Consider the following 23,395-nt stretch of genomic DNA (forward strand, 5'->3'; position numbering starts at 1 on the left):
TGGTTTTGTGGTCCAGGACGATGAAGGATCAGAATTTCATTTCAAAGCATCAGAACAATGCTTCCCTTCACACAACAGCCAGGCGGCGTCAGATTCGGTACCTGAGGTCTCAGCACGCGAACGATGACGGCTCTCAGCTGCTCGTGCTGTCGTCTGAAGCGCCGCATGTGGTCCAATCGGGCCTGGAGCTTGCGGTGGGCCGGACTGAGACGCCACACCATCTTCAGGTTCTCCTCCCTCTTCCTCTTCACGATGTCCCTCAGGAGCACCTGCAGCTTCTCGTACTCGTCCTCCCACGTCTGGAAGACTTCGAAACACGCCACCATCACCTGTGGAGGAAGGAGAGCGTGAGGCGTGAGCTGTGTTTGTCTCTGCAGGAGGAAGGAGTGAAGTTAGATCAGTCGTACCTTCTCAAACTCCTCATACGCCACGTGCATGAGCTTGCGGGTGCCCAGGACTTTGAGCAGCTGAGAGCTCAGGTCTCTGGAGATGGCCTCCACCAGACGCAGCGCACGCTGGATGGGGTATTTGGTGTTTCTGATCTTGCGAAGGTGAGTGAAAATGGCCACCAGCGCCTGACGGATCTTGTCGAGTTCGGTGGCGGACAGGAGATCGTTGAGGGGAAAGTCCTTCATCAGAGGGTTGTAGTCGTTCACCGTCTCCACAGCCTGCTTCAGGCCTGAGAAAAACACGAGAACATTGACAAACGTCAGAAATGTGGACCGTCGTGGAATAACACCGTAAGATAAATCACTAACGGATGGGTCACCTGTGTCGGTGTCGAAGCTGACCGTGGCGTGGAAGCGTTTGCCGTGTTTGAGGATGTCCAGCGTGAGCAGCACCTCCGGACTCTCTCTCTTCTCCTGAATGCGGTTGAGGGCGCGCTCCAGGTTCAGCCAGAAGCTGATCTCCTGCAGAGCCGTTCCAGACGCCGGGTCTCGGTCCAGTTTAGTCACCTGAAAGAAACCGCAGCACAAACCTGAAATCCTGATCAACTGTAGGCCAGACTAGAGAAGTGTCCAAAAAAACATCACAAATGAAGGCTGTCCTGATAGGCTAATTATCAGGGCTAAGAATTAAACAATTCATTAAACCGTTAGACAAAATCTAAATGAAAATAGAAATAAAAGAAAAAAAAGTCAAACATACATGTGCTTTGTTTGCATCACATTAAATCCATGAGGCATTTATGGCTCTTATAGTCTGATATAGTGAGAATATGGAGGAAAGAACTGCTCAGTTTTATTCAGAGACTCAGCACAGATGCTGATATTGACATGGACAAAAAGTAAGATGAAATTCTAATCATTATGCAAATAGATCTTCATAACAGCTTTTAATTATCAAATTACGATGTCTTTACTACGTTTTTGTACCTTAACTGTGGTACCCTTGCTGTCTATGGAGGGCCAAAGAGCTCTCAGACTTTGTGTCGAAGATGAACAAAGGTCTCGCAGGTTTGGAACAACATGAGGGTGAGTAATTAATGACAGAATTTTTCATTTTTGGGTGAACCATATCTTTAAGCCTTTTGTTTAGATTTCCATTTAACTGTCATTGGAAAAAAACTTGTTAAAGGTCACTTCAGTAAAAGATCTGCTGTTTTCTTCACCTAGAAAGAATAAAGCTTTGAATCAAACTTTAATTCTTAGGCTTCGTGTTTTTTCTCCATGTTCTGCAGCGTCTCGTGGGAAAAGTTGAAACTGTGAGCAAACCGTATCAGGATTTTTACATGCCTGCATTAACCCCGCTAAACTACAAAACACTGCAACTCTTGACATTTTAATTACATTTCATTGATATTTTCCTGCTTATATAAATTATACTTATATAAATATGCAGGTTGTGTAAATGAGATAAATCAGCATTTCTCAGTGCTGTCTATGCTCTTCGGTGAGACACAGACTCTCATAAGACAAACACAGATTCTGCAGATTCAGACGTTCTCCACACCATACACTATCAGGCAAAGTATTTGGTGATGACCAGACCTAGTTTATATTGTGATATTTATTAGGGGTGGGTATCTTTAGGTGCCTAAAAATCTATTCAGTTTTTAATCACGATTCACATTTTTTCATCATATGTTTTGTGCACAATGGACATCAAATGCACCAGCGTTTTTATACAAAAACACACCAGTCTATAGTATGGGTAGTCCTGACTCAAGAAATAAGTGTTTCCTAATAACCATTATCTTCCTGATAAAGCTCGCTTTTTACTTTCAGTTTGGATTTACGATAGTACTTACCACACATTTCACAAGATTAGATGTTTGTCAGTGGTGCTCAGGATCTGGAGCAGGACCATTCGTCATTATATTAACTAGAAAATCGTTTTTTCCCCCACCCCTAATACAGTATGAATGATGTAGCATCATCTGAAGGACACGAGTCTCAAACCTTCTGTATTTCCCGGATCCAGCGGTTGACTCCAGACTGCAGCTGGTTCAGGAAGCTGGGATCCTCCACTTTATCGCCGAAGTCAGTGACCTTGGGCTTCTCTCCGCGCTCATAGCACTGCTTGGCCACGTTGGTGATGTTGGCGTGGATGAGCAGACTGATCTCAGGGATCTCGATGTTCTGCTGCAGGTGCAGTAAGCCCATCTCCAGCTCCGCAATCTTCTTCTCCACCGATGGGGCCATTTTATCTCCATCCCTGAGCAGACACACAGAAACAACGACGTGTTTAGTCTGAAAATGAGATCTGTTACTCTCTCTGGAGCTCAGAGCGGACGTTACCTGTCGGCTTTGCCGGACTCTCGGATGTAGGACTTGAAGTACGGAGATACGGCATTGCTGATGAAGGAGTGCAGCGTCTCGTACGGAGAATCTTCGCTTAAAGTCAGAACTCGCACCTGAGTGGAGATGGGTTTGTCCGCGTCGATCACTCCCGTCCGCTTGATCAGGGCCAGACTGAAAGAGCAAGCATTTCCAATCAGAACATGACAAAACCAAACATACAGAGCAACCAAATGTTTAATGAGCTGTCGACCGTCACCTGTTTGATTTGAGGCCGTAATGGATGTCGATGCTGACGCTGTAGGAAATGCACTCACGCTCTTCCTCACCTTCATCACCAACATCCTCTGCCAATCAACGACAGCATCTCGTTACAAACAAACAACCGTTTGAGATAAATGAGCATTCAACACATCATCTGATGTGAACCCAACAGAACAATCTAAGCATGTGACTGTGACAGCAGCAGATAAATATAGATAAATATAGTCAGTAGCTGGTGTTTGTGTGATATTGCCTGGAGTCACAACACAAACACAACAGCACTACAGTTAAAACAAGAACATATTCACACTAAATAGAGCACAGAGCATCGCTGTGTCTCGTTCAAAGCGCTTCATTGTCATCACTGCGAGGATAAATGACTGTAATCATCGTAATTGATTGTCGGCTAAATGAATAAATGTAAATGTAAATGTAATTGTTTCTAATGCTCAGGGTTAGTAGCTGATCTCAGATGGCGTCGATCGTGATGTCACTGATCTGCAGTGCAGCAAACACGCCCTGAACGCGCATCGATCATTTATTATTGACATTTCCCACAGATTCGAGCAGCTTTACGGTCTCTTTACACCACTGTTTCTGAAATGTACATATGGGTGAACTTTAATTTTGACATTTGACAGTAGCGGCTCAAACAGGGCGGGGCTACACAAACCCTGCTACAATCATATACAATAAACAATAATCACATCGACGACAATCACAGCAAAACCGCACCCAGACACTGAGAGATGAATGTATGTAATCCTGATCTTAATCATACACGTGAACGCCTTTAACCCCTTAATGTGCGTTTAATGGATGATCGTGTCGTGCGACTTTTAACCTTTCAGCGCGCTTCGTTCCACCAGAATCGAGTGAATCTGAGGATCTGAGAGGAACTTTCTCATCTGCTCGAGCGCGCTCTTCTCCTCCAGCGCGCTCTCGAGAGAAGCGGGCGCGTCGCCGCCATCTTCCAGCAGCAGCGGCACGAGCTTACGGATGTGTTTCTGCAGAACAGACGGGTCCGCCACCGTTTGCACGGCCGCAGAAACCTCCATCCCGCCGCCGCCGTCCTCTCCTCCGCCACTGTCAGACATTTCCCGACGCGATGAAACGCAAAGAGCCGATGATTGAGCTGTGAGAGAGATCGCGCTGTATCACGGACTCTGACACATCACCGGAATGACCAGCGCCCCGCGCGTCGGCAAACTTTATTGTTTCGCGGATGTCTGTGATATGTAGTTTTTCCACTCGCGGAGCGAATGAGTGATCGTGACAGTAGAACTACAAATCCCACACAGCCGACAAGCGTCACACGCGCTCGCGTCAGCGCGTCTCTGCTGCAATGAAGCGTTTATCACACCCGATGACATGATATGCAACACAAAATAATAATAAAATGAATAAACATCACACATGGAAATAATGTTTTATGGGTATCCAAAATGATATTAGTCTTATATCAACTGATATGCTTTAACAGGCCATGTCTTTTAATCACAGAATTATCCTTATGAAGTGACGGACTGATGAGATTTTTTAGGAAGCAACACAAAGACAGAAACATTTGAGGTAATATTATAACACAGGTGTGTTATCTCTTACTTTCTAAACCATAGTTCTTATTGACTTGCACTTTCACTAAATCAACCTTAATGATAATTTACATTAACTGACTATAAACCTACACTGACTTGAACTGTACATGAGCGACTGCTATCACGTGATTAGTAGCTGCCAATCAGCGGCCGCGCGCGCGCATGTGTTGATATTAATACCGAGCGCGCGCACAGATCCTGTCACGCATGATGCCGCACAAGTCAAAGAAAGACAAGGTAACACTTGAGAAGTTCTCTGATAGATTAACTTTTAGATTTCTATGTAATCTTGTAGGTAAATTAACTCAGTTAACTTTTTATCTGTCTGTCTGGTTCTGTCATATAAATCTAAATGATCATTATGTGTTTTCAGTCAGTGAGATCCAGCAGAAGGGGAAGCAAACAGCATGAAGTTGATCAGGACTCTGAAAATGAGGTAAATATTGATGATTAGAATAAAAAGCGCTAAACTTTCAGAAGATTTGACTTCGTATCATCTCATGTTAGATTTTTATTAAAGCACAGTGACTAAAGTTTCCAGGATTTTATCAGTTGTTCCACCTTTCCAGTCACACTTTACAAACATTGTTTTTGTTCGGTTTGATTGTTGTCTCTAAATTTAACATGAGTTGTGATCATCAGTACACATAAAATCACATTTTTATAATCTATTCCAGCATCATGCTAGTGAAATGAAACAAATATTTACATTATACAATAACATTTAACAGAGAGCTGACAGAACAAAAGACGGCTGCTGAATTATGAACTGCACACTATCATACTACTATCTCTACATTAGAACCATACTGTCAAAATACTACCAGTAGTACTGTACTGCGTGGTTCTGAATTCAGCACAGTCTCATTCAGGTGGGAATATAACACAGATCTGTGGATAAATGATCCCAGCATCCTCCAGCAGGAAATCAGGGTTGTAACGGGAACCTGTCGTGTGTGACTCTGGTTTCAGAATAAGAGCGGCGGCTCCAGAAAACCTCCCAGCGCTCAGCTGCTGCGCTCCAAACAGCCGAACGGCCAGAACGCCCTGAAGAAACACCGCAGACTGAGTGCCTCGTGTTTCCCCGTCAGCCTCAACAGAGAACTGCTGCCGCTGGACGCACTGACAGGTACTGATGGGATTCAGAGAGAGAGAGCATCACGGCATTAACTCTTGAGTGTTCGTGATGGAGCTCGATTCAGGGTCTGACATCCACAAACCCTCGAAACAGAGAAGTGTCACAAACACAGCCGCAGCAGATCAAGCTGATGTCTATAAGAACATAGATCTATAAGTGAGGTGATGATCTCCACTAGATCAGATCTGTCCGTCCTAATCAGCCGCACAGACCTTATATTAAGAATTGATGCTCCACGTGGATTCTGGTCTTTCTCTTAATGAGCAGGATGTAGCGTGATGCATAATTTAGATCTCAGCGGATGCTCATGATTGTTGACCCCGCATCTCAATGACGCGCTATCTTCCAGTTCATCTACAAGACACCCGCTGACTCTGTGTGTCACGCTTCTGTCAAAGACATGCTTTTCTGACACTGACATCAGTAGAAACATGCTCTCAATTCTAGTCAGCTTTATTTCTATAGCGCTCTATACGATCCAGATTGAGTCAAACAGTAATAAACAGGAAAATAACAACTAAGCAGTCCATTCGGATTCAGTTGACAATGACACATCACCTGACTTAATTCAGTTTAAGTTTTCTCATCTGATGCTGTCAGTCACTGTGATCATATCAAGAAATTACAAAAATGTCTCTCAGACCCCAGCTAAACAAGCCAAAAAAATAAATGAAAGCTATAAATATGATATCATGTGCTGTTTTATCGGAGTCTGAATCTCTAACAGAAACACATGAAGGTGACCTGATGCCTTTCCACATACAGACAAGGCAGGCTACATTTATTTGTGTCGCTTTTCCAAATCCATCTCATTTTAAAGAAGATTGGCAGAAAATGACTTTGCATTTGGATTGTATTCACAGAATCTAAAACCAGATGAAATATTGTCAGAGATCAAATGCCCCGTTGAACTGCATCCATAAATGTTTCCACTTTGAATTTAGTGTTAGTCTTGTTCCTTTAGATTTTATTGAACACTGTACATGTTATATATATCACTCAAAGCAGAGACGTGAAAGTGTTTGGAGTCTCGTTCAGTGCAATCATACAGAGATTCTGTTATAAATGTAGACACAATCCTGTCTGTTTAATAATGACTCGGTTGTCTTCTGTACAGCTGCTTCAAATCTTTGAAGCGGAATTTGAATTTTTGAATATTTTATGAACTTTGCAACATTAAACACTTCCAAAATAAAAATTTCCTGATGATTTACTCATCCCTATGTCATCCAAGATGTTCATGCTTTTCTTTCTTTAGTCGCAAAAAAAGTAGTTTTTTGAGGAAAACATTTCAGGATTTTTCTCCATATAGTGGACTTCAATGGTGCTCAACAGATTCAAGGTTAAAAATGCAGTTTAAAAGGGCTCTAAACAATCCCAGCTGAGGAATAAGGGTCTCATCTAGCGAAACAATTAGTCATTTTCTAATAAAAAATATTTTTATACACTAGCTCTGTGCGCATGCATACTCGGTGTTCTCCGGTTCGAGACAGTTAGGGTATGTCAGTAAACTCCCATTTCATTTTCAAAATCGTCCTCCATCGCTGCAGAAGAACAGACCCAGTGTTTACAAAGTGAACGTGCAAAGAAGATCAAACGCCCTTTACAAAAAAGGTAAAACAGTGATGTAAGACGATTTTGAAGTTGAGAGAAAATGAGATGGGACTTTTTTGACATACTCTAGACAAGCAATTGTGGTTAAAAAGTGTATAAATATTAATTTTTTAAAGAAAATGACAGATTGTTTTGCTAGATAAAACCCTTTAATCTGTTGAGCACCATTGAAGTCCACTATATTAAGAAAAATGCAATGTTTTCTTTAAAAAACTTAAATTTCTTTGCGACTGAAGAAACGCAGGAACATCTTGTTTGTAAATGTTCAGGACATTTTTGATTCTGAAAGTGGAGTAATTCTTTAACACTGATATTTTTCAGTTTATTTACCTGTTTCTGTAATACAGCAAAACATAACAAAGCTAGTAGTTAATATGACATTTTGTGTTGAAAAGGAGCCGGTGGATGAGAAGCGGTTCACATCTGTCTGTCCTGTGTTCTAGCCAAGAAGAGGTGTGGTCCAGAAGAGCTCAATGTGTTGCGGAGTGTTTGTTGCTTCAGTATTAGTTACACAGATATATTTGACAGTATAAGTGTGAGGGTCTCTCTGTTTGTTTTCTCAGGCTTCAGCAGTGGTTTGTGTGCCGCGCCACTGCTGTAGATCACTCTCTCTCTCTCTCTCTCTCTCTCTCTCACACACACACACACACACACACACACAGTAATGAGGCGTGACGGCTTTATATCCCGCTGGAGGGGCCCCTAAGTCCGGCCTCCTCCTCGTCCTGACCAATAGGGTCGCACCTGCAGGGGCAGTCTGCTGATGTCACGGCTCTTGTGTGCAACGGACCAATCGTGTGGCCGCTCCCTCTGACATCAGCAGCAGTCGGTTCCTCCAGCACACAGCTTCATTTTCTGCTCAGCTTTTGTGTTAAAATGGAGGCTGCTCTCTCGCTGTAGGAGCTTCTGTGTTTTAGCTGCGGCGTGCGCTGACATGCAGCTCATCTGAGGCAGGATGGTCGTAGACGCTCCAAATTCCAACGGGCCGTTCCCGCCTGTGGCTCTAATGCACTTCAGAGGTGAGTGATCCGGACGTTCGTTCTCCTCGCCGTACCGCTCGCCGCCGCCGCTCCGCTGAACCGTCCTGAGGGTCTCTGGGCTCGTTTACGGGGATCGTTGCGTGTCATTGAAGCTTTAGTTAGTGTCTCCTGCCCATCCCCCCCACTCCAGCAGTGATGTCACAGGAAGTGAGGTCACGGCTGAAGGAAGGGTGTTGTGTGTGTTATGCTGTTTAAGAGCATTTCTCTCATTCTGACTGGCAGATAATGGAAATACAATGTCAGAGAGAGAAAACCCTGCTCAGATGTGAGTGAAGGGTCAGACGTGTGAGAGAGAGAGAGAGAGAGAGAGAGAGAGAGAGAGAGAGAGAGCAGCAGAGACAGGTCGAGTGTTGTCAGCTGATTTCTGATTGATCTGCTGATTTGAGATGTGTGTTGATCAGGAAGGTTTGCTCTCATGTTAAATGGTCAGCTGTGTTTATAAAGGTTAGCTGATGTACAGCATTATAAACAGCTGATAGAAACACACAGGACTTTTGCTGAAATATTACCAGAGAAAAATAGTCTTACGTCAGTGTACTGTAATCTTCATTCATATATGTGACCCTGGACCACAAAACCAGTCATATGGGTCAATTTTTTTAAATTGAGATTTATAAATCATCTGAAATCTGAATAAATAGGCTTTCCATTGGTGTATGGTTTGATAGGATCGGACAATATTTGGCAGAGATACAAGTGGAATCTGGAATCTGAGGGTGCAAAAAAATCCAAATATTGAGAAAATCTCCTTTAAAGTTGTCCAAATGAAGTTCTTAGCAATGCATATCACTAATCAAAAATGCAGATATATTTGCGGTAGTAAATGTACAAAATATCTTCATGGAACATGATCTTTATTTAATATGATTTTTGTCATAAAAGAAAAAATGGTCATTTTGACCCATGCAGTGTACTTAAGTGCTACTTAAGACTGGTTTTGTGGTCCAGGGTCACATATGAGGATTTATCAATAATATATCATTGGGGCTTGTGCAACTCCTGTGTGTGTGTATAATAATAATAATAATAATAATAATAATAATAATAGCCATTGTTATTTAACTGCAAGGGTTTATTGTTAGGGTTAGATTTGGGTAAGGGTTGGTTATGGTCAAGTTAGTGATAGTTAAGATGATTCTTAAATGTCATACCATACTAACACATTGATTTTTAATTTGATTAAACAAGAGTGAAGTTTTAGCTCATCACAGAGAGATTGTGTTCAATGTCAGGATTTGTTTTGATTATTTAATAATTGAAACATTGACCATTATGTAGTTTATATGGTTTGAAATGTTTGACGGTTCAGAAGTGATTTAATGAGTCAAATATGAATCACAGCTGAAGTCAACTTTAACCAGTTATTATCGGTTAGTTTATTGAATTTCTCTGTTAAACGTGACGGTTCTGTCCTCTTCTCTTTCCTGTTTCTCCTCGAGTGTCAGGTGTTCTCGTTACAGAAGAACTAGTTTCAGTAAAGCTGCTTTAGATTAATCTGCTAATTGTTTATTTTGCATAATTACATGCAAGTAACCCTAACCCTAACCATATAGTAAGTACATGCAGTTAATTAATATTAGTCAGTAATTAAGTGTGTAATTACACTGTAACTAGGACATCTTCAAATAAAGTGTAACCTTATTTAGTTTATTGATCAGCATTGTGAATGACAGATCTGCTTTGATGAGAACTGTAGTGCATTGGGCTTTTTCAACCGTTTGGCATCAATAAATCAGAATGTGTTTGTTTTTACCAGGAAGTTTATTTTCCCATTACTCTGTGTGTTTATTTTTCCGTCAGTGTTCGTTAGTAAAGCTGTGATGGACCGCCGGCGTTATTCATGATCATGAGCCGGTTGACAAAACCTTCATTCTGTCATCATTATCTCTCCCTCATATGATTACAAACATAAAAGAAGATATTCTGTGAAATGAAATAACAGCAAAATATCAGAATATTAGCCGTGGCCTAATGGTTAGAGAGTCGGACTTGTAACCCAAAGGTTGCAGGTTCGAGTCTCAGGTCCGGCAGGGATTGTTGGTGGGGAAGGTGAATAACCAGCACTCTCTCCACCCTCAACACCACGACTGAGGTGAGTCCCTTGAGCAAGGCACCGATCCCCAACTGCTCCCCAATGGCTGCCCACTGCTCCGGGTGTGTGTGTGTGTGTGTGTGTGTGTGTGTGTGTGTGTGTGTGTGTGTGTGTGTGTGTGTGTGTGTGTGTGCACTTGGATGGGTTAAATGCAGAGCACAAATTCCTAGTATGGGTCACCATACTTGGCCTCACTTCACCTCCTTTCCTTTCATTATGTTCCACTGAAGAAAAAAGGTCATACAGGTTTGGAACGGCATTAGGGTGTAAACGATGACAAAATGATCATTTGATACCGTTTACTGTAATGATAAAAAAAATCTTTGATAATTCACTTTTTATTTTACTATGACCATCATCTGAAATGTTTGATTAGTGCTTAATTATAAAGGTGTTTCAGATTTTAAATATATGAAAGTGTTTGTACATCAATGTCTGTAAGTTCAGTTCAAAGAATGAAAATCCTTTTGCGCTCATTAATCATCTGTGTATTAGACACATCCAGCATCTCACAGTTAAAGTGCTTGAAGTAGTTCATATTTAACTTTTTTGGATAACCCTTGACAAAAGCAATATTCCTGAAGAGGAACCTGAAAAGTGCTTGAATTTTTGAAAGACAGTGTATCTATGAATGAATGGTTTAATTTTTTCAATAAGCACATTTTGACACTAAATGAAAGCTGCAGTCCGTCTGATGTTGAGCTTTATTACACACGGCTCTTTGGAATGCTTGATTCTGATTGGTCAGTTGAGACATTTGCAGGTTCGTTCTTTTCAAATAATCACCGCTCCAAAGTAATAACGCATAGCCGGTACTACTTGTATGTTTAAAATCCCTCCGTGCCAACAAAGATTACCGTTTGGCGCCATCTTGTGACAAACACTGGACAACCACAATTAACAATGGAAAATTTCGACATTAATCTATTTAAATTGTCTTACTAACGTACACAGTTTGAATGTTAGTCACGTGGTACTATATCGTTTCGCGGAAGGATAAAAATGTTAATTTAAAACAAATATGCCAATAAAAGGTTTCAAATTCATATTCATGTCCAGTTTTTTTCCTTATGTGGCAAGTAGCCGTGTAATAAGCGGGATAATGTACAGGCAGCCGGTAGTTATCGCAGAAATAAGCCCCGACAGTGTGATCAGGACCCGACGCGAAGCGGAGGGTCTTGTATCACACTGAAGGGGCTTATTTCGCGATTATACATTATCCCTTACTTAAACATTCCAACGCTCATGATCACTTTCCTAAACTCAACATTAAGTAAATCCACTTCACCAGCTAGAATTCATCGTCCACACGATGCCATAACAGACTAATACAATCACATATTTAGCTAGCTTGAATGTAAACACAGATTAATGAAGTTATATTTCCTTATATTTAATTTTGAGTAGTCAAACAAAACAGTAAAAAATACCATTTACAAAATGAGATCAGATGAACATAAAATCTGATCAAAATGTCTGTGTGTGGTTTATTGGCAAACAAGTGAATGAATCTTCCTCAGAAGAGACAAAAACAGCAACTCACATCAATGTCTGACTTATATTAGAATCACGTCCATAAGCTTTTTGTGAACTTTAGAAGAATTTGGATCAATCTGATCTCTTCATATTTAAGGAGAGAACTATAGTTTCCAAAGTCAGACATCGCTTGTTATGATTTCAAGGGTGTATAATTTAGTAGAGACGCTATGACATGTCCCTACCAATATCACACACTACTGAACTGACCCTAGCAGTAATGATGATCTGTCCTTATGTCCCCACCAATGACAAAATCAACTATATATATCTTTTAAACTGGTATCACAGCTGTTGCTGCCAGAATAACAGTCCGTTTTAAATCTTATGTGCGTTATTTCTCTTTTTGTTCTCAAGTCAAAATCATTGCATGCTTTCCATGTGCTTTGCTTTATTTTTGCCATTTTGTTATATTAGTATATTTATCTATTTATGTTTTTTAGAATCTGGAAGGCTTTGTTTGACAAGTGAGATCTCAGTCCTTGAAAATCGAAAAAGTAGTGCTTGAAAAGTCCTTAAAAATCCTGAAATTAAATTTGACAGTATCTGTATGAACCCTGAGCGTGTGGTAAAGTCTACTAACGCAGGCGTGTGCATGAGCGTCAGATGCTGGCCTGTCATTTGGGGCGTTTGGATCAGATAAGAGTCTCATGTCTGAGGAGCAGCAGATGAACTCAACCTCCTCCTGGAGACAGATCTCGAGCATGTGACACTGAAATAATAATAATAATAATAATAATGATAATAATAATAATAGTAATAGACGTGAATCTCTCTGGATGCTGTGTGATGAATAATAGAAGAGCTCATTCACTGTCTGTGTTTTAACTGGATGTTGTTCGTGTGAAGGGTCAGTCCGGCTCAGATCAGGGGTCTTGTGGATGTTAGTGTAGAATCTGATCTCAAACCATTTCTAATGTTAGATTATAAGAGCTAATGACAACTGGTTAGGGACTGGTTAACCTCTCTCTCTTTGTCTGAACAGCCATTCGGTTTAATGTGTCCAGGTGATGGAGGTTTGAGGGTCTGGATCTCCAAAACAATATATATGTGACAGAATTAATTCTACATAAAACTACAGGATCATTTCAGCTGCTCTGAGTTGATGCTTCTTTGTGATATTGATTAAACGCACAACACATTTATTTCTATAGCACTACAGATCACGTCAAGGCCGCTTCACATTAAATAACAGTATTATGGAAACAGATCAGATTCTGCTAAAGCAGCTCTAAAACACAATAGAGTCATAATTCAGATCAGTTCAGTTCATTTCATGAACAGCGTCAATAACAGTTCATCAGTTCAATTTCAGCTCTACAGAAGACAGTAGAGTCATTATTCAGATTGAATCAGTTCAATGTTGATTTGATTCAGTTCAGTAACTAATGATGCAGCAGGTAAATTGAAAAAGGGAAAAGTCTTTTGAAAGAAAATATACAAAGTGATCGCAAAAAAATGAAGCCGTTTAAGCTTTATAGTGTGCAGATGCTGAATAACGTGTATTCCTGAGTCTGATATTAACGCTGTTTATTTGTGTGAAGCCGCTTTGAACATCTGCATCGGCAGCAGAAGGGAAATGACTGTTTTGTGGTTCTGTGGTTGTGCGGTAATAATCATGATCACAGTGATCGACACACAGCTGTCGTCTGATGACTCTGATCTTCCTGTGCTTCCAGATGTGGCTCCGGCCGAACAGGAGAAGCTCTTCATCCAGAAGCTGCGTCAGTGCTGCGTTCTGTTCGACTTCCTGTCCGATCCGCTGAGCGACCTGAAATGGAAGGAGGTGAAGCGGGCGGCGCTGAGCGAGATGGTGGAGTACATCACCCACAATCGCAACGTCATCACGGAGCCCATTTACCCGGAGGTGGTGCACATGGTGAGTGGGGCCCTTGCGGCGGCCCTCGCTCTCACAGGAGCCGCTCGTTTGATCTCGGAGCTCCGCACAATGACGCTTCTGTTTCCCGTTTAGAGTCGGCCGCGGTCGTTCTTCTGCTTTATCGACACCGACTTCACATGCTTTTCTATTTACAGCATTAAAGAAGCGTTATCACTCTGGAGTCTGAAACAATATTCTTCAGGCTATAGTTTCCAAAGTCAGACATCGCTTGTTATGATTTCACTACTGAACTGACCCTAGCAGTAATGATGATCTGTCCTTACGTCCCCACCAATGACAAAATCAATCAATGTGGACAACTATGTATACTATATATTTTAAACTGGTATCACAGCTGTTGCTGCCAGAGTAACAGTCCGTTTTAAGTCTTATGTGCGTTATTTCTCTTTTTGTTCTCAAGTCAACATCATTGCATGCTTTGCCTTATTTTTTGCTATTTCTTATATTGGTATATAACAGTACCACCAGACTCATGCAGAAGAGTAGTTCTGATGGAAAAAAATATATATTTACTTGTGATGCAGTGTTTTCAGCAGATGTTTGCAGATGTCTACAAAAGTCCTAGAATGCCACAGCGCTTCTATAATGTTTCTCAGCTTGAATAGTCGTCTGATGAGGTTTGGGATCTTAGCTTTGGTCAGTGTTCGAGTGTCAGGAAGACGTGAGGCCTGTTGACGGCTCACATGCGGCTTGTGTTTGTGTTGCAGTTCGCGGTGAACATGTTCAGGGCTCTGCCGCCTTCATCCAACCCAACGGGAGCAGAATTCGACCCGGAGGAGGATGAACCCACTCTTGAAGCGGCGTGGCCTCATCTACAGGTGCCGCCGCACACTTCCTGTTGACGTCATCATTCACGGCGTACCTGACAGCTTCTGTTATATCACCACATAACCAGCTACACAACAGCTCACATGTTTGAGATAAATAAACAGAATAATAAACATTTTTAATGTTTTACTTTGTTATGCTCACAGAGGCTGCATTTATTTGATCAGAAAAAGTAAAAACAGTGAAATATTATTACAATTTAAAACAGCTGTTTTCTATGTGAATATCTGTTAAACTGTAATTGATTGCTGTGATGCGCAGTTGAATTTTCAGCATCATTAATGCAGTCTTCAGTGTCACATGATCCTTCAGAAATCATTCTAATATACTGATTTGCTGCTCAACAAACACTTCTTCTGATTACCAATGTTGACAACAGTTGTGCTGTGATACACTACCATTTGAAAATGTTCGGTAAAAGTCATTTAAAAAATAATATTTTATTTATCAAGGATGCATTAAATTGATCAAAAGTGACAGTGAAGAAAGATTTCTATTTCAAATAAATGCTGTTCTTTTGAACTTTCTAGTCATCTGTGAATCCTGAAAAATAAAATGCATCGTTTCCACAGTTATTGGGCAGCACTGTTTCCAAACATAGATAATCAGATTAACTGATTAAAAACATATTTTGACCATATCAGTGATGAGAAGTTTAATGTGCCACAGAAACCACATGATAGACAGAATATGTTGTGGTAAATCTCAGATGCACATATATGTAGGATGTGGTGTGAATTAATAACTTTTGCTTGTTTGACTTGTTGCTCACTACAGCATCTTTCTGTTTCTCTCAGCTGGTGTACGAGTTCTTCCTGCGGTTTTTAGAGTCGCCGGACTTTCAGCCGAACATCGCAAAGAAATACATCGACCAGAAATTTGTGATGCAGGTACGCAGATGTTTATTTTCACTCTGCATAATGGCAGTTTGAGTATTCGTTCAGCGGTGTGAGATGCTGTTTCTGAACTGAATTCCAGCTTCTGGAGTTGTTTGACAGTGAAGATCCACGAGAGAGAGATTTCCTGAAAACCACCCTGCACCGAATCTATGGAAAGTTTCTTGGGCTGCGGGCTTATATTAGAAAGCAAATCAATAACATATTTTACAGGTGAGCAATGCCTCGTTCGTTTCCCAGTTTTGTAATATTGCAGTCTTAGTTTGAAAAGTAGGTTTGTTTGTAAACATCATTTTGTGTTTTGTGTGCACTTGCAGGTTTATTTATGAGACGGAGCATCACAACGGAATCGCCGAATTACTGGAGATCCTGGGAAGGTAAAACGTCAGCCGTCTCTGTGCATGCTGGGAAATCTTCAGATTGCTGATAGCTGTGTTTCTTCTGTCCGACAGCATCATCAACGGCTTCGCTTTACCTTTAAAAGAAGAGCACAAGATCTTCCTGCTGAAGGTTTTATTGCCGCTGCACAAAGTGAAGTCTCTGAGCGTCTACCATCCGCAGGTCAGTCGCACGCTAGCCGTCATCGCCGCTAACACACCCTGATGATAGAGATTTAGTGTCACTAACCGTGTCTCGTCTCGCTCCAGCTGGCGTACTGTGTGGTTCAGTTCCTGGAGAAGGACAGCACGCTCACCGAACCGGTAAGACTTCAGATTATCAGACACCGTTCAGTGCATGATGGGATTGATCCGAGTGCAGCATTAAAGACCCATGAGGCTTTGCTGCTGCTGTGCAGGTGGTCATGGCTCTTCTCAAGTACTGGCCCAAGACTCACAGTCCGAAGGAGGTGATGTTCCTCAACGAGCTGGAGGAGATCCTGGACGTGATCGAGCCGTCCGAGTTCGTGAAGGTCATGGAGCCGCTCTTCCGTCAGCTGGCCAAGTGTGTGTCCAGTCCTCACTTTCAGGTGAGAGAAGCGGAGAAGAGCTGCGGCCGGTCGCCAGAGAAACACACGTTTGTCTGATTTTGAAGAAGATTCTTAACCTACAGATTACATACAGTGCCTTGCAAAAGTATTCATTTGTCACATTTTGTTTTGTTGCAGCATTATGTTAAACTGCTTTAAATTAGTTTTCCCCACATCAATCTACACTCCATACGCCATAATAATGACAAAGCAAAAACCAGATTTGCTAAATTTATTAAAAATAAAACCCTGAAATAAGTATATTGCATAAGTATTCATCCCCTTAACTCAGTCCATAGTTGAAGCAGCTTTACAGCCTCAAGTGTTTCTGGGTCTGATGTGAGCATCTTTGCACATCTGCATTTGGCAATTATCTGCCATTCTTTGCCTCACCTTTTCACCTCTCCATCTCTGTCAGCTTGGACATTTTCTAGAGTCCTAGTTGTTCCAGTCGTCTTCCATTATGGAGAATGCTTCTGTCAACCTTCAATGCAGCAGATTTGTTTCTGAACTCTTCTCTAGATCATCGCCTTAACGCAAGTCTGTCACTGAGCTCTACAGGCAGTTATCTTGGTTTTTGCTCTGATCTGCATTTTCAGCTGTTAGACCTTTTCTGAGAGGTGTGTGTCTTTCTAAATCAGACTCATTCAAATGAATTTGCCACAGTTTAACTCCACTCCAAGTGTAGGAACATCTAGAAGCAATATGAATGCTCCTGAGATACATTTCCAGTGTCCCAGAAAATGCAATGGGATCTCTTCAGTTTATTTCTAATAAATTTGCACAAATGTTAAAAAACAATTTTTTGCTTTGCCATTATGGAGTAGGGAGTGTAGATTGATGTGAGAAAAAAGTAATTTAAAGTAGTTTAACATAATGCTGCAACATAAGAAAATGTGAAAAAAAATGAAGGGGAATGAATAATTTCGCAAGGAACGGTTCATGTGATCTAAAGTAGTGAAATGTTTACGTGTAATCTGGATTGTGTAATCAGATTCCAAAAATTGAGTACTTGTAATTAGATTATATTACATTATAAAACTTAGACTTTTTGTATTGATTGCATCAGTGTCGGTGGTGGCACACATTCTGTTATCAGATTACTTTCCCAAGTAACTAGCAAAGGAATGCTTTCACTGTAATTACTTTTCGTGTGAAAGGGCCTTTACAGTTGCCAAAAATATAATTTTGGGGGTTTTTGTTATTAAAAAGCAAACAAGTAAGCCCAGTCCAGATGACAAAAAAAAATTATGCAAAAGAAACAATGCATTACGTTCCAAAAAAGTAACTACTGTAAGACATACAGGTAAACAGGTATAATATTTCATATTTTTATAAAGCATTTTATTTTGTTGTCATTTTAAAAAGATTTATTTTAATTTTACATTTTTGTGATTTAATTATTAGCTTTTCAATAGTGTAAATGTGTGCAAACGTGTTTCTCCAACAGGTGGCGGAGCGAGCGCTTTATTACTGGAATAACGAGTACATCATGAGTCTCATCAGCGACAACGCAGCCAAGATCTTACCCATCATGTTCCCGGCGCTGTACCGCAACTCCAAGAGCCACTGGAACAAGTAAGACTCCCGTTTAATGCTGTTAGGAGCCGGTGTCGCGCTTTACTGGACGGATTGAACGGCGACCAGCTCTCGCTCGCTCAAACACACAAACTGTGAAGATGCAGTGAGGATCTGTTCTGTCTGAATGCATGACTCTTCATCTCTCTCCTGTGTTTGTGAAATGACTGCAGGACCATTCACGGTTTGATCTACAACGCTCTGAAGCTCTTCATGGAGATGAACCAGAAGCTGTTCGACGACTGCACGCAACAGTTCAGAGCCGAGAAGAACAAGTGAGTCGAGCCGCAAACAAAGCTGTGGTTTCACGCCAGACGGATTCAGGAGTGATGAAAACACTGATGTTTCTGTTTCCAGAGAGAAAGCCAAGCTGAAGGAGAGAGAAGAGGCCTGGATGAAGATCGAGAGTCTGGCCAAGTCAAACCCGCAGGTGAGTCTCACCCGAACCGAAGCCGGCTCAGTTTTAGCTCGATCTCCAGCTCCTCCCGTCAGTCTCGTGTCCCGATTTACGCTCTTAACCACGTCCCCGAGTCTGTTCACGTTTCTACTGCCCTCCGTCTGTTTCATTCTGTTCTTCAGTCACTGCTGATGGCTGTCTTTAACATTCATGTTTCTGTCTGTGTTTCTGTTATATTCTTTTCCACTAGTACGTTTTGTGTGTTGATCCGTCTGGACTAAACAGTCCTGTAGAAATGGAGACTGATGGTCCCTTTATAGAAGATGTTCAGATGTTAAAAAACACAGTGCAGGCCAGAGCCATTCAGGTAATTCAGAGAATCGAACAGAGCTTCATCATCATCTTCATCTTCATCATGGTCAGGCGTGGCAGAGACGCCCATATGGAAAACATACAATCCACGTCATGCGTGTTCAGATCATTTCTCTTCCAAATCCCCTGAACATCAGCACTTTCTGTTGTTATGAGATAGAAATCCTTTCCATATGGGCCACTAGAAGCTGGAGAATCGATTCATGTGTTTAACCTGACAGCTGTCTGCTTATATTCAGTCGACATGTTTGTATATTAGCGGAGTTAAATCAACCACATTTCAGAAATGTCCTCAGCTAAGGTTTGTAATTTGAAATGCCATGGATGAATATTTACTTAGTTATACACTATTTTGTAGAAAGTGGTCAAAACAATTGTCACCGTCCTGCGAATGTCATCTCCAACCTGCTTCAGCAAACCCAGCCTGTGATGTTTGTCAAGAGATCCTGAAGAGTTTGATCGGCTTCTTGTTTGTTTGATTGTAGCCTAACTATGGCAATAGTGACAGTTCAAAAATGGGAAAAAAATAACTCTTATTTCCATGTCTGTAAGTCAAGAAGTGCTGGTTGTCGACCATCAAAATGGGTCAAATTCAACAATCTGCACACATAGCAAACATGTAGGCCCTTACAAATTATGATTACAAACGAAAAGTTTAAGAACCAGCATCTAAAAGGAGAGAAGAGGTATCTTTAAGGCATCTTGAGTTAAAGACACACAAACATTGGAAAAAGGACGTTTTTGGGACTCAGGTCTGTTCTAAGCAACTGTTCTGACAGAGGGAATCAAGGTAGATTTCCATTTCCAACATTATTTGTTCTCCACTCATTCCTCTTTAAAAAGACAAAAAAAAACCCACATTTGGTTTCTAACCCCTGAAAATGTACAATTTACCAATGGAGCCGCACTGAAATCCCTATATCTCTGGGACTGAACTATATACAGCCTCTAAAAGAAGTTAGTTAAGAACCTAACAGGATATTAAGATAAATGTAATATTTTCTTGAGTATAAAAACTTAAGGTAAAATCTGCAAAAAGTGCATTTTTCCTATTTTTGAATGGTCACTGATGGCATATAATGCTACAAAGACGGCTAAAGTCACCATATTTCACAAACAGAGTTACCAATGTCTGCGTAAAAATAACATCTGATGATGCTGCCAGCTTTCTCAAGTCATTTTCTCCTCAAAATCTAAGATAGAGATTGTCGTTTTAACCTTTCTACAAAACAATGGATTAATCAGTAAATATTCATCCATAGCATTAGATATTTTGGTTTTATTATTTATGTATTTAATTGACCAGAAAAAAGACGACTGGTATGGAAGCCCGCAACTTCGGTTATTGCAATTTCTCACAATTCTTTTTTCTCAGAATTGTGAGAAATAAACTCGCAATTCTGTGAACATATCTTTTTTTTTTTTCTCCTCAAAACTGGACTTTATAACTTGCAATTGTGAGTTTATATCCCTTAATTCTAACTTTATGACTCATAGTTCTGCGAAAAAAAGACAGAATTGATTTCTAGAACAGCTCTGTCATTCTGTGACGACTCAACTATATAGAAGCCCGTTCCACTGAAAAAAAATACACAATTTTGAGTTGCAAAGTCAAAATTTTGAATTGCTAGATATAAAGTCAGAATTGCGAGATGCAATTGCAAGAAAAAGTCAGAAAATTGCACGTTTATCTTGCAATTCTGACTTTACAGCTCAAAATTGAGAATTTAAATCTGACAGTTCGGAGAAAAGAAATCTGAATTGTGAGTTAATATGATGCAGTCATAATTGTGAGGTAAAAGTTGCCTTTTTTATTCAGTGGCGGAAACTTCCATATGGTTGAGTTGTCACAGAATGACGGAGCTAGAATCGGAGAGGATAGTGTGTGTGACTCAGGTGTGTGTTTGTGTGACTCAGGTGTGTGTTTGTGTGACTCAGGTGTGTGTTTGTGTGACTCAGGTGTGTGTTTGTGTGACTCAGGTGTGTGTTTGTGTGTTTGTAGATGTCGAGGGAGCAGAGGAAGGAGCGGCCGCTGGTCAGGCGTAAATCTGATCTGCCTCAGGACTCGTTCACCACGAAAGCCTTGGAGACGCACCGGCGCGCCGACGACATGCTGACCAACAACGACGGACACTAGCGACGCTCGGCTGTCGGTTCGGGAGGCGTTTTCTGGACTCTTCTTCCTGTCGTTCGTACCTCACCGTCGGTCCGGACGGACGAGACGACGGCCGAAGCTGAAACTCTACGGCGCGAGCGGAAAGCTTTCTTTGCGTTTGAGATTTGTGTTTATTTTCAGGGACGGTTGCCAGTGCCAATACGGTCATGTTGATTAGCTTCCATAGTTTTATTTGTATGTTTATCGCTTGAGCTAATGTGGTGTTTCAGACTAAAGCACGTATGTCACGCGTTCTCTTTGTGTGTCGCTCAGATCGGATGACTTTGAGTTAGTAACCGAGTTAGTTCACTTCTGTGCCATAATCAACTCTGACAGTTTAGTTGAACACGTGTCTCTGGCGGAATCTGTTTTACCGGTTCAAACAACGGTACCGTTTCAGCGGCGTCTGGAGCGAACGGTGTGGCGTGCGACGGCTGAATGTCACCAACGTTCCCGGATCGATTCATCCGACACGGAGCTCTGGGATCCGACGGGAAGCTCTTCTGATCTGCGGAAGGATCTCGGTGCCTTTCAGCGACTGCGGTCCATTCGGATGAATCCAGACCCAAACGCAGCGGTGACGCCGACGCTTCGATTGTTCATTTCCATCTGGATGTTTTCCTCTTACTTTATTGAACTACCTAGAAGCACTTCCTGAAAACTTGAAAACTCTACTGTGTGTGTGTGTGTGTGTGTGTGTGTGTGTGTGTGTGTGTGATTGTGTGTGTGTGTGTGTGTGTGTGTGTGTGTGTGTGTGTGTGTGTGTGTGTGTGTGATTGTGTGTGTGTGTGTGTGTGTGTGTGTGTGTGATTGTGTGTGTGTGTGTGTGTGTGTGTGTGTGTGTGTGTGTGTGTGTGTGTGTGTGTGTGTGTGTGTGTGTGATTGTGTGTGTGTGATTGTGTGTGTGTGTGTGTGTGTGTGTGTGTGTGTGTGTGTGTGTGTGTGAGAGAGAGAATCAGTCGCATGCTTACAGTCATTTCCGTACCGTTGTTTGAACTCCTGTATGTTTAATCGCTGCATTTTATTCATTTCTTTTCTCACCTATAATAATTCATCGAGTATGTGAGTATATAAATGTTGATGTATAAAATACGTTTTGGTCTCTGCTTCTTTTCCAAACACACTCACACACTCAGACCAACAGTTTATGTTTGTTGTGTTGCTGTTGAAACAAACGACTGAATGAGAAGAGCAGAATTATTTCACGTTATATTTCTATTGGCTGAACATGACGGTGAGTGATCACGTGTTCTCCGTTTGTTTAGAATATACAAGCATTTCATTTGCTGCTGTAGTGCACTCATATAGTTTATATAGTCTGTTAACAATATATATGTACAGAATAAAACAATTACAGATTGATTTAATGTTCCATTTCTGAAAATCTTTTCTATCAATTTGTAAAATTTTGACATTCTGATATCGCTGTACATTTTCTTCACTAGATTTTATTTGTTAGTGTTGAAATTAAATGTTGTATGACCATAGAGAACAATAAAGATCATGTGGATTTATATTGGAATCTTTAGTGTCTGATGTACAGTGATGAAAACTAACATTAGAGAAACATCTTGTGGATGCGGATCATCGTGTCAATCTCTGTGTGCATTTGTGAATCTAGTTTATTAGTTGATCTGTATGATTATACTTATTTTTGCATGATCTTAAATCATTCTAACATTAACATGGATTTATTAGTTCAGTAGTCCAAACCAGGTTTGACCACTAGAGGACTTCATCTCCTCATAATTAAACTATAAACCCTGATCTCAGACTAAACTACAGTCTCTTACAGCTGAACCGATGAGAAACACACAGAAGCACTTTAATCACTTCATTCTGTGTCAGCGATGTTCAGGATTTTTACAGAGAAAGTCATTTACTCACCTTCACGTCGTTCCAAACCTGTATGAGTTCCTTTCTTCTGTTGAACACAAAAGAAGATATTTTGAAGAATGTTGGTAACTAAACCAAACTCTCCCTTTAATATGTCAAAAACATTCAGACATCAATAGAGTGATTTATTGCAGTTTTTTCTGTCAGATCTGGAGTCTAATGCCTAAAATGACTGATGGGTTTCAGAAACAAGCCTGACTTCTATAAAAAAAATAAAAAAAAATCCTTTCAGTTTCCACGTGCCTGATGGATTACTTCCTGTCTGGCATCAGAGCACTTAATGAAACATCATTACAGCCCTTCATCTGTTGCCTTTACAGACACATTAAATCACTCCATCTGACAGAACCCAGAACAGCATTACCGCAGAGCTGACAGACATG

The 23,395-nt window shown here is 41.0% G+C and overlaps 2 protein-coding genes across 4 annotated transcripts in view; one reads left to right on the forward strand and one right to left on the reverse strand.

The window, feature by feature from the left end:
• The window catches only part of dync1h1 (dynein, cytoplasmic 1, heavy chain 1), a 36,087-nt gene extending 31,901 nt beyond the window's left edge, over window positions 1-4,186 (reverse strand). For both annotated transcript variants that reach the window (XM_073826995.1, XM_073826994.1), the window contains exons 1-7: window positions 3,850-4,186; window positions 3,001-3,088; window positions 2,742-2,915; window positions 2,403-2,658; window positions 770-956; window positions 408-679; window positions 102-329 (exon numbers count right to left, since the gene is read on the reverse strand). In XM_073826995.1, coding sequence (XP_073683096.1) covers window positions 102-329; window positions 408-679; window positions 770-956; window positions 2,403-2,658; window positions 2,742-2,915; window positions 3,001-3,088; window positions 3,850-4,102 — 1,458 coding nt within the window. In that variant the 5' untranslated portion in view covers window positions 4,103-4,186. The remainder of the gene's footprint in view (window positions 1-101; window positions 330-407; window positions 680-769; window positions 957-2,402; window positions 2,659-2,741; window positions 2,916-3,000; window positions 3,089-3,849) is intronic.
• Window positions 4,187-5,792: 1,606 nt separating this feature from the next.
• On the forward strand, window positions 5,793-22,630 carry ppp2r5ca (protein phosphatase 2, regulatory subunit B', gamma a). 2 transcript variants are annotated; one of them, XM_073826483.1, is made up of 14 exons: window positions 5,793-8,374; window positions 13,703-13,902; window positions 14,631-14,741; window positions 15,549-15,641; window positions 15,730-15,860; window positions 15,965-16,024; window positions 16,100-16,208; window positions 16,295-16,348; window positions 16,444-16,614; window positions 18,065-18,192; window positions 18,366-18,467; window positions 18,550-18,622; window positions 18,840-18,956; window positions 20,964-22,630. In XM_073826483.1, exons 1-14 carry the CDS (start codon window positions 8,311-8,313, stop codon window positions 21,096-21,098), a joined length of 1,548 nt encoding a protein of 515 aa, XP_073682584.1. In that variant the 5' UTR covers window positions 5,793-8,310; the 3' UTR covers window positions 21,099-22,630. The 2 variants fall into 2 exon arrangements, with proteins under 2 accessions (XP_073682584.1, XP_073682583.1); XM_073826482.1 differs by lacking the exon at window positions 18,840-18,956 and having other exon boundaries at window positions 5,806-8,374.
• The last annotated feature ends 765 nt before the right edge of the window (window positions 22,631-23,395 follow it).

This window comes from Garra rufa, chromosome 21 (assembly GCF_049309525.1).
Source record: "Garra rufa chromosome 21, GarRuf1.0, whole genome shotgun sequence".
Classification (NCBI taxonomy): Eukaryota; Metazoa; Chordata; class Actinopteri; order Cypriniformes; family Cyprinidae; genus Garra; species Garra rufa.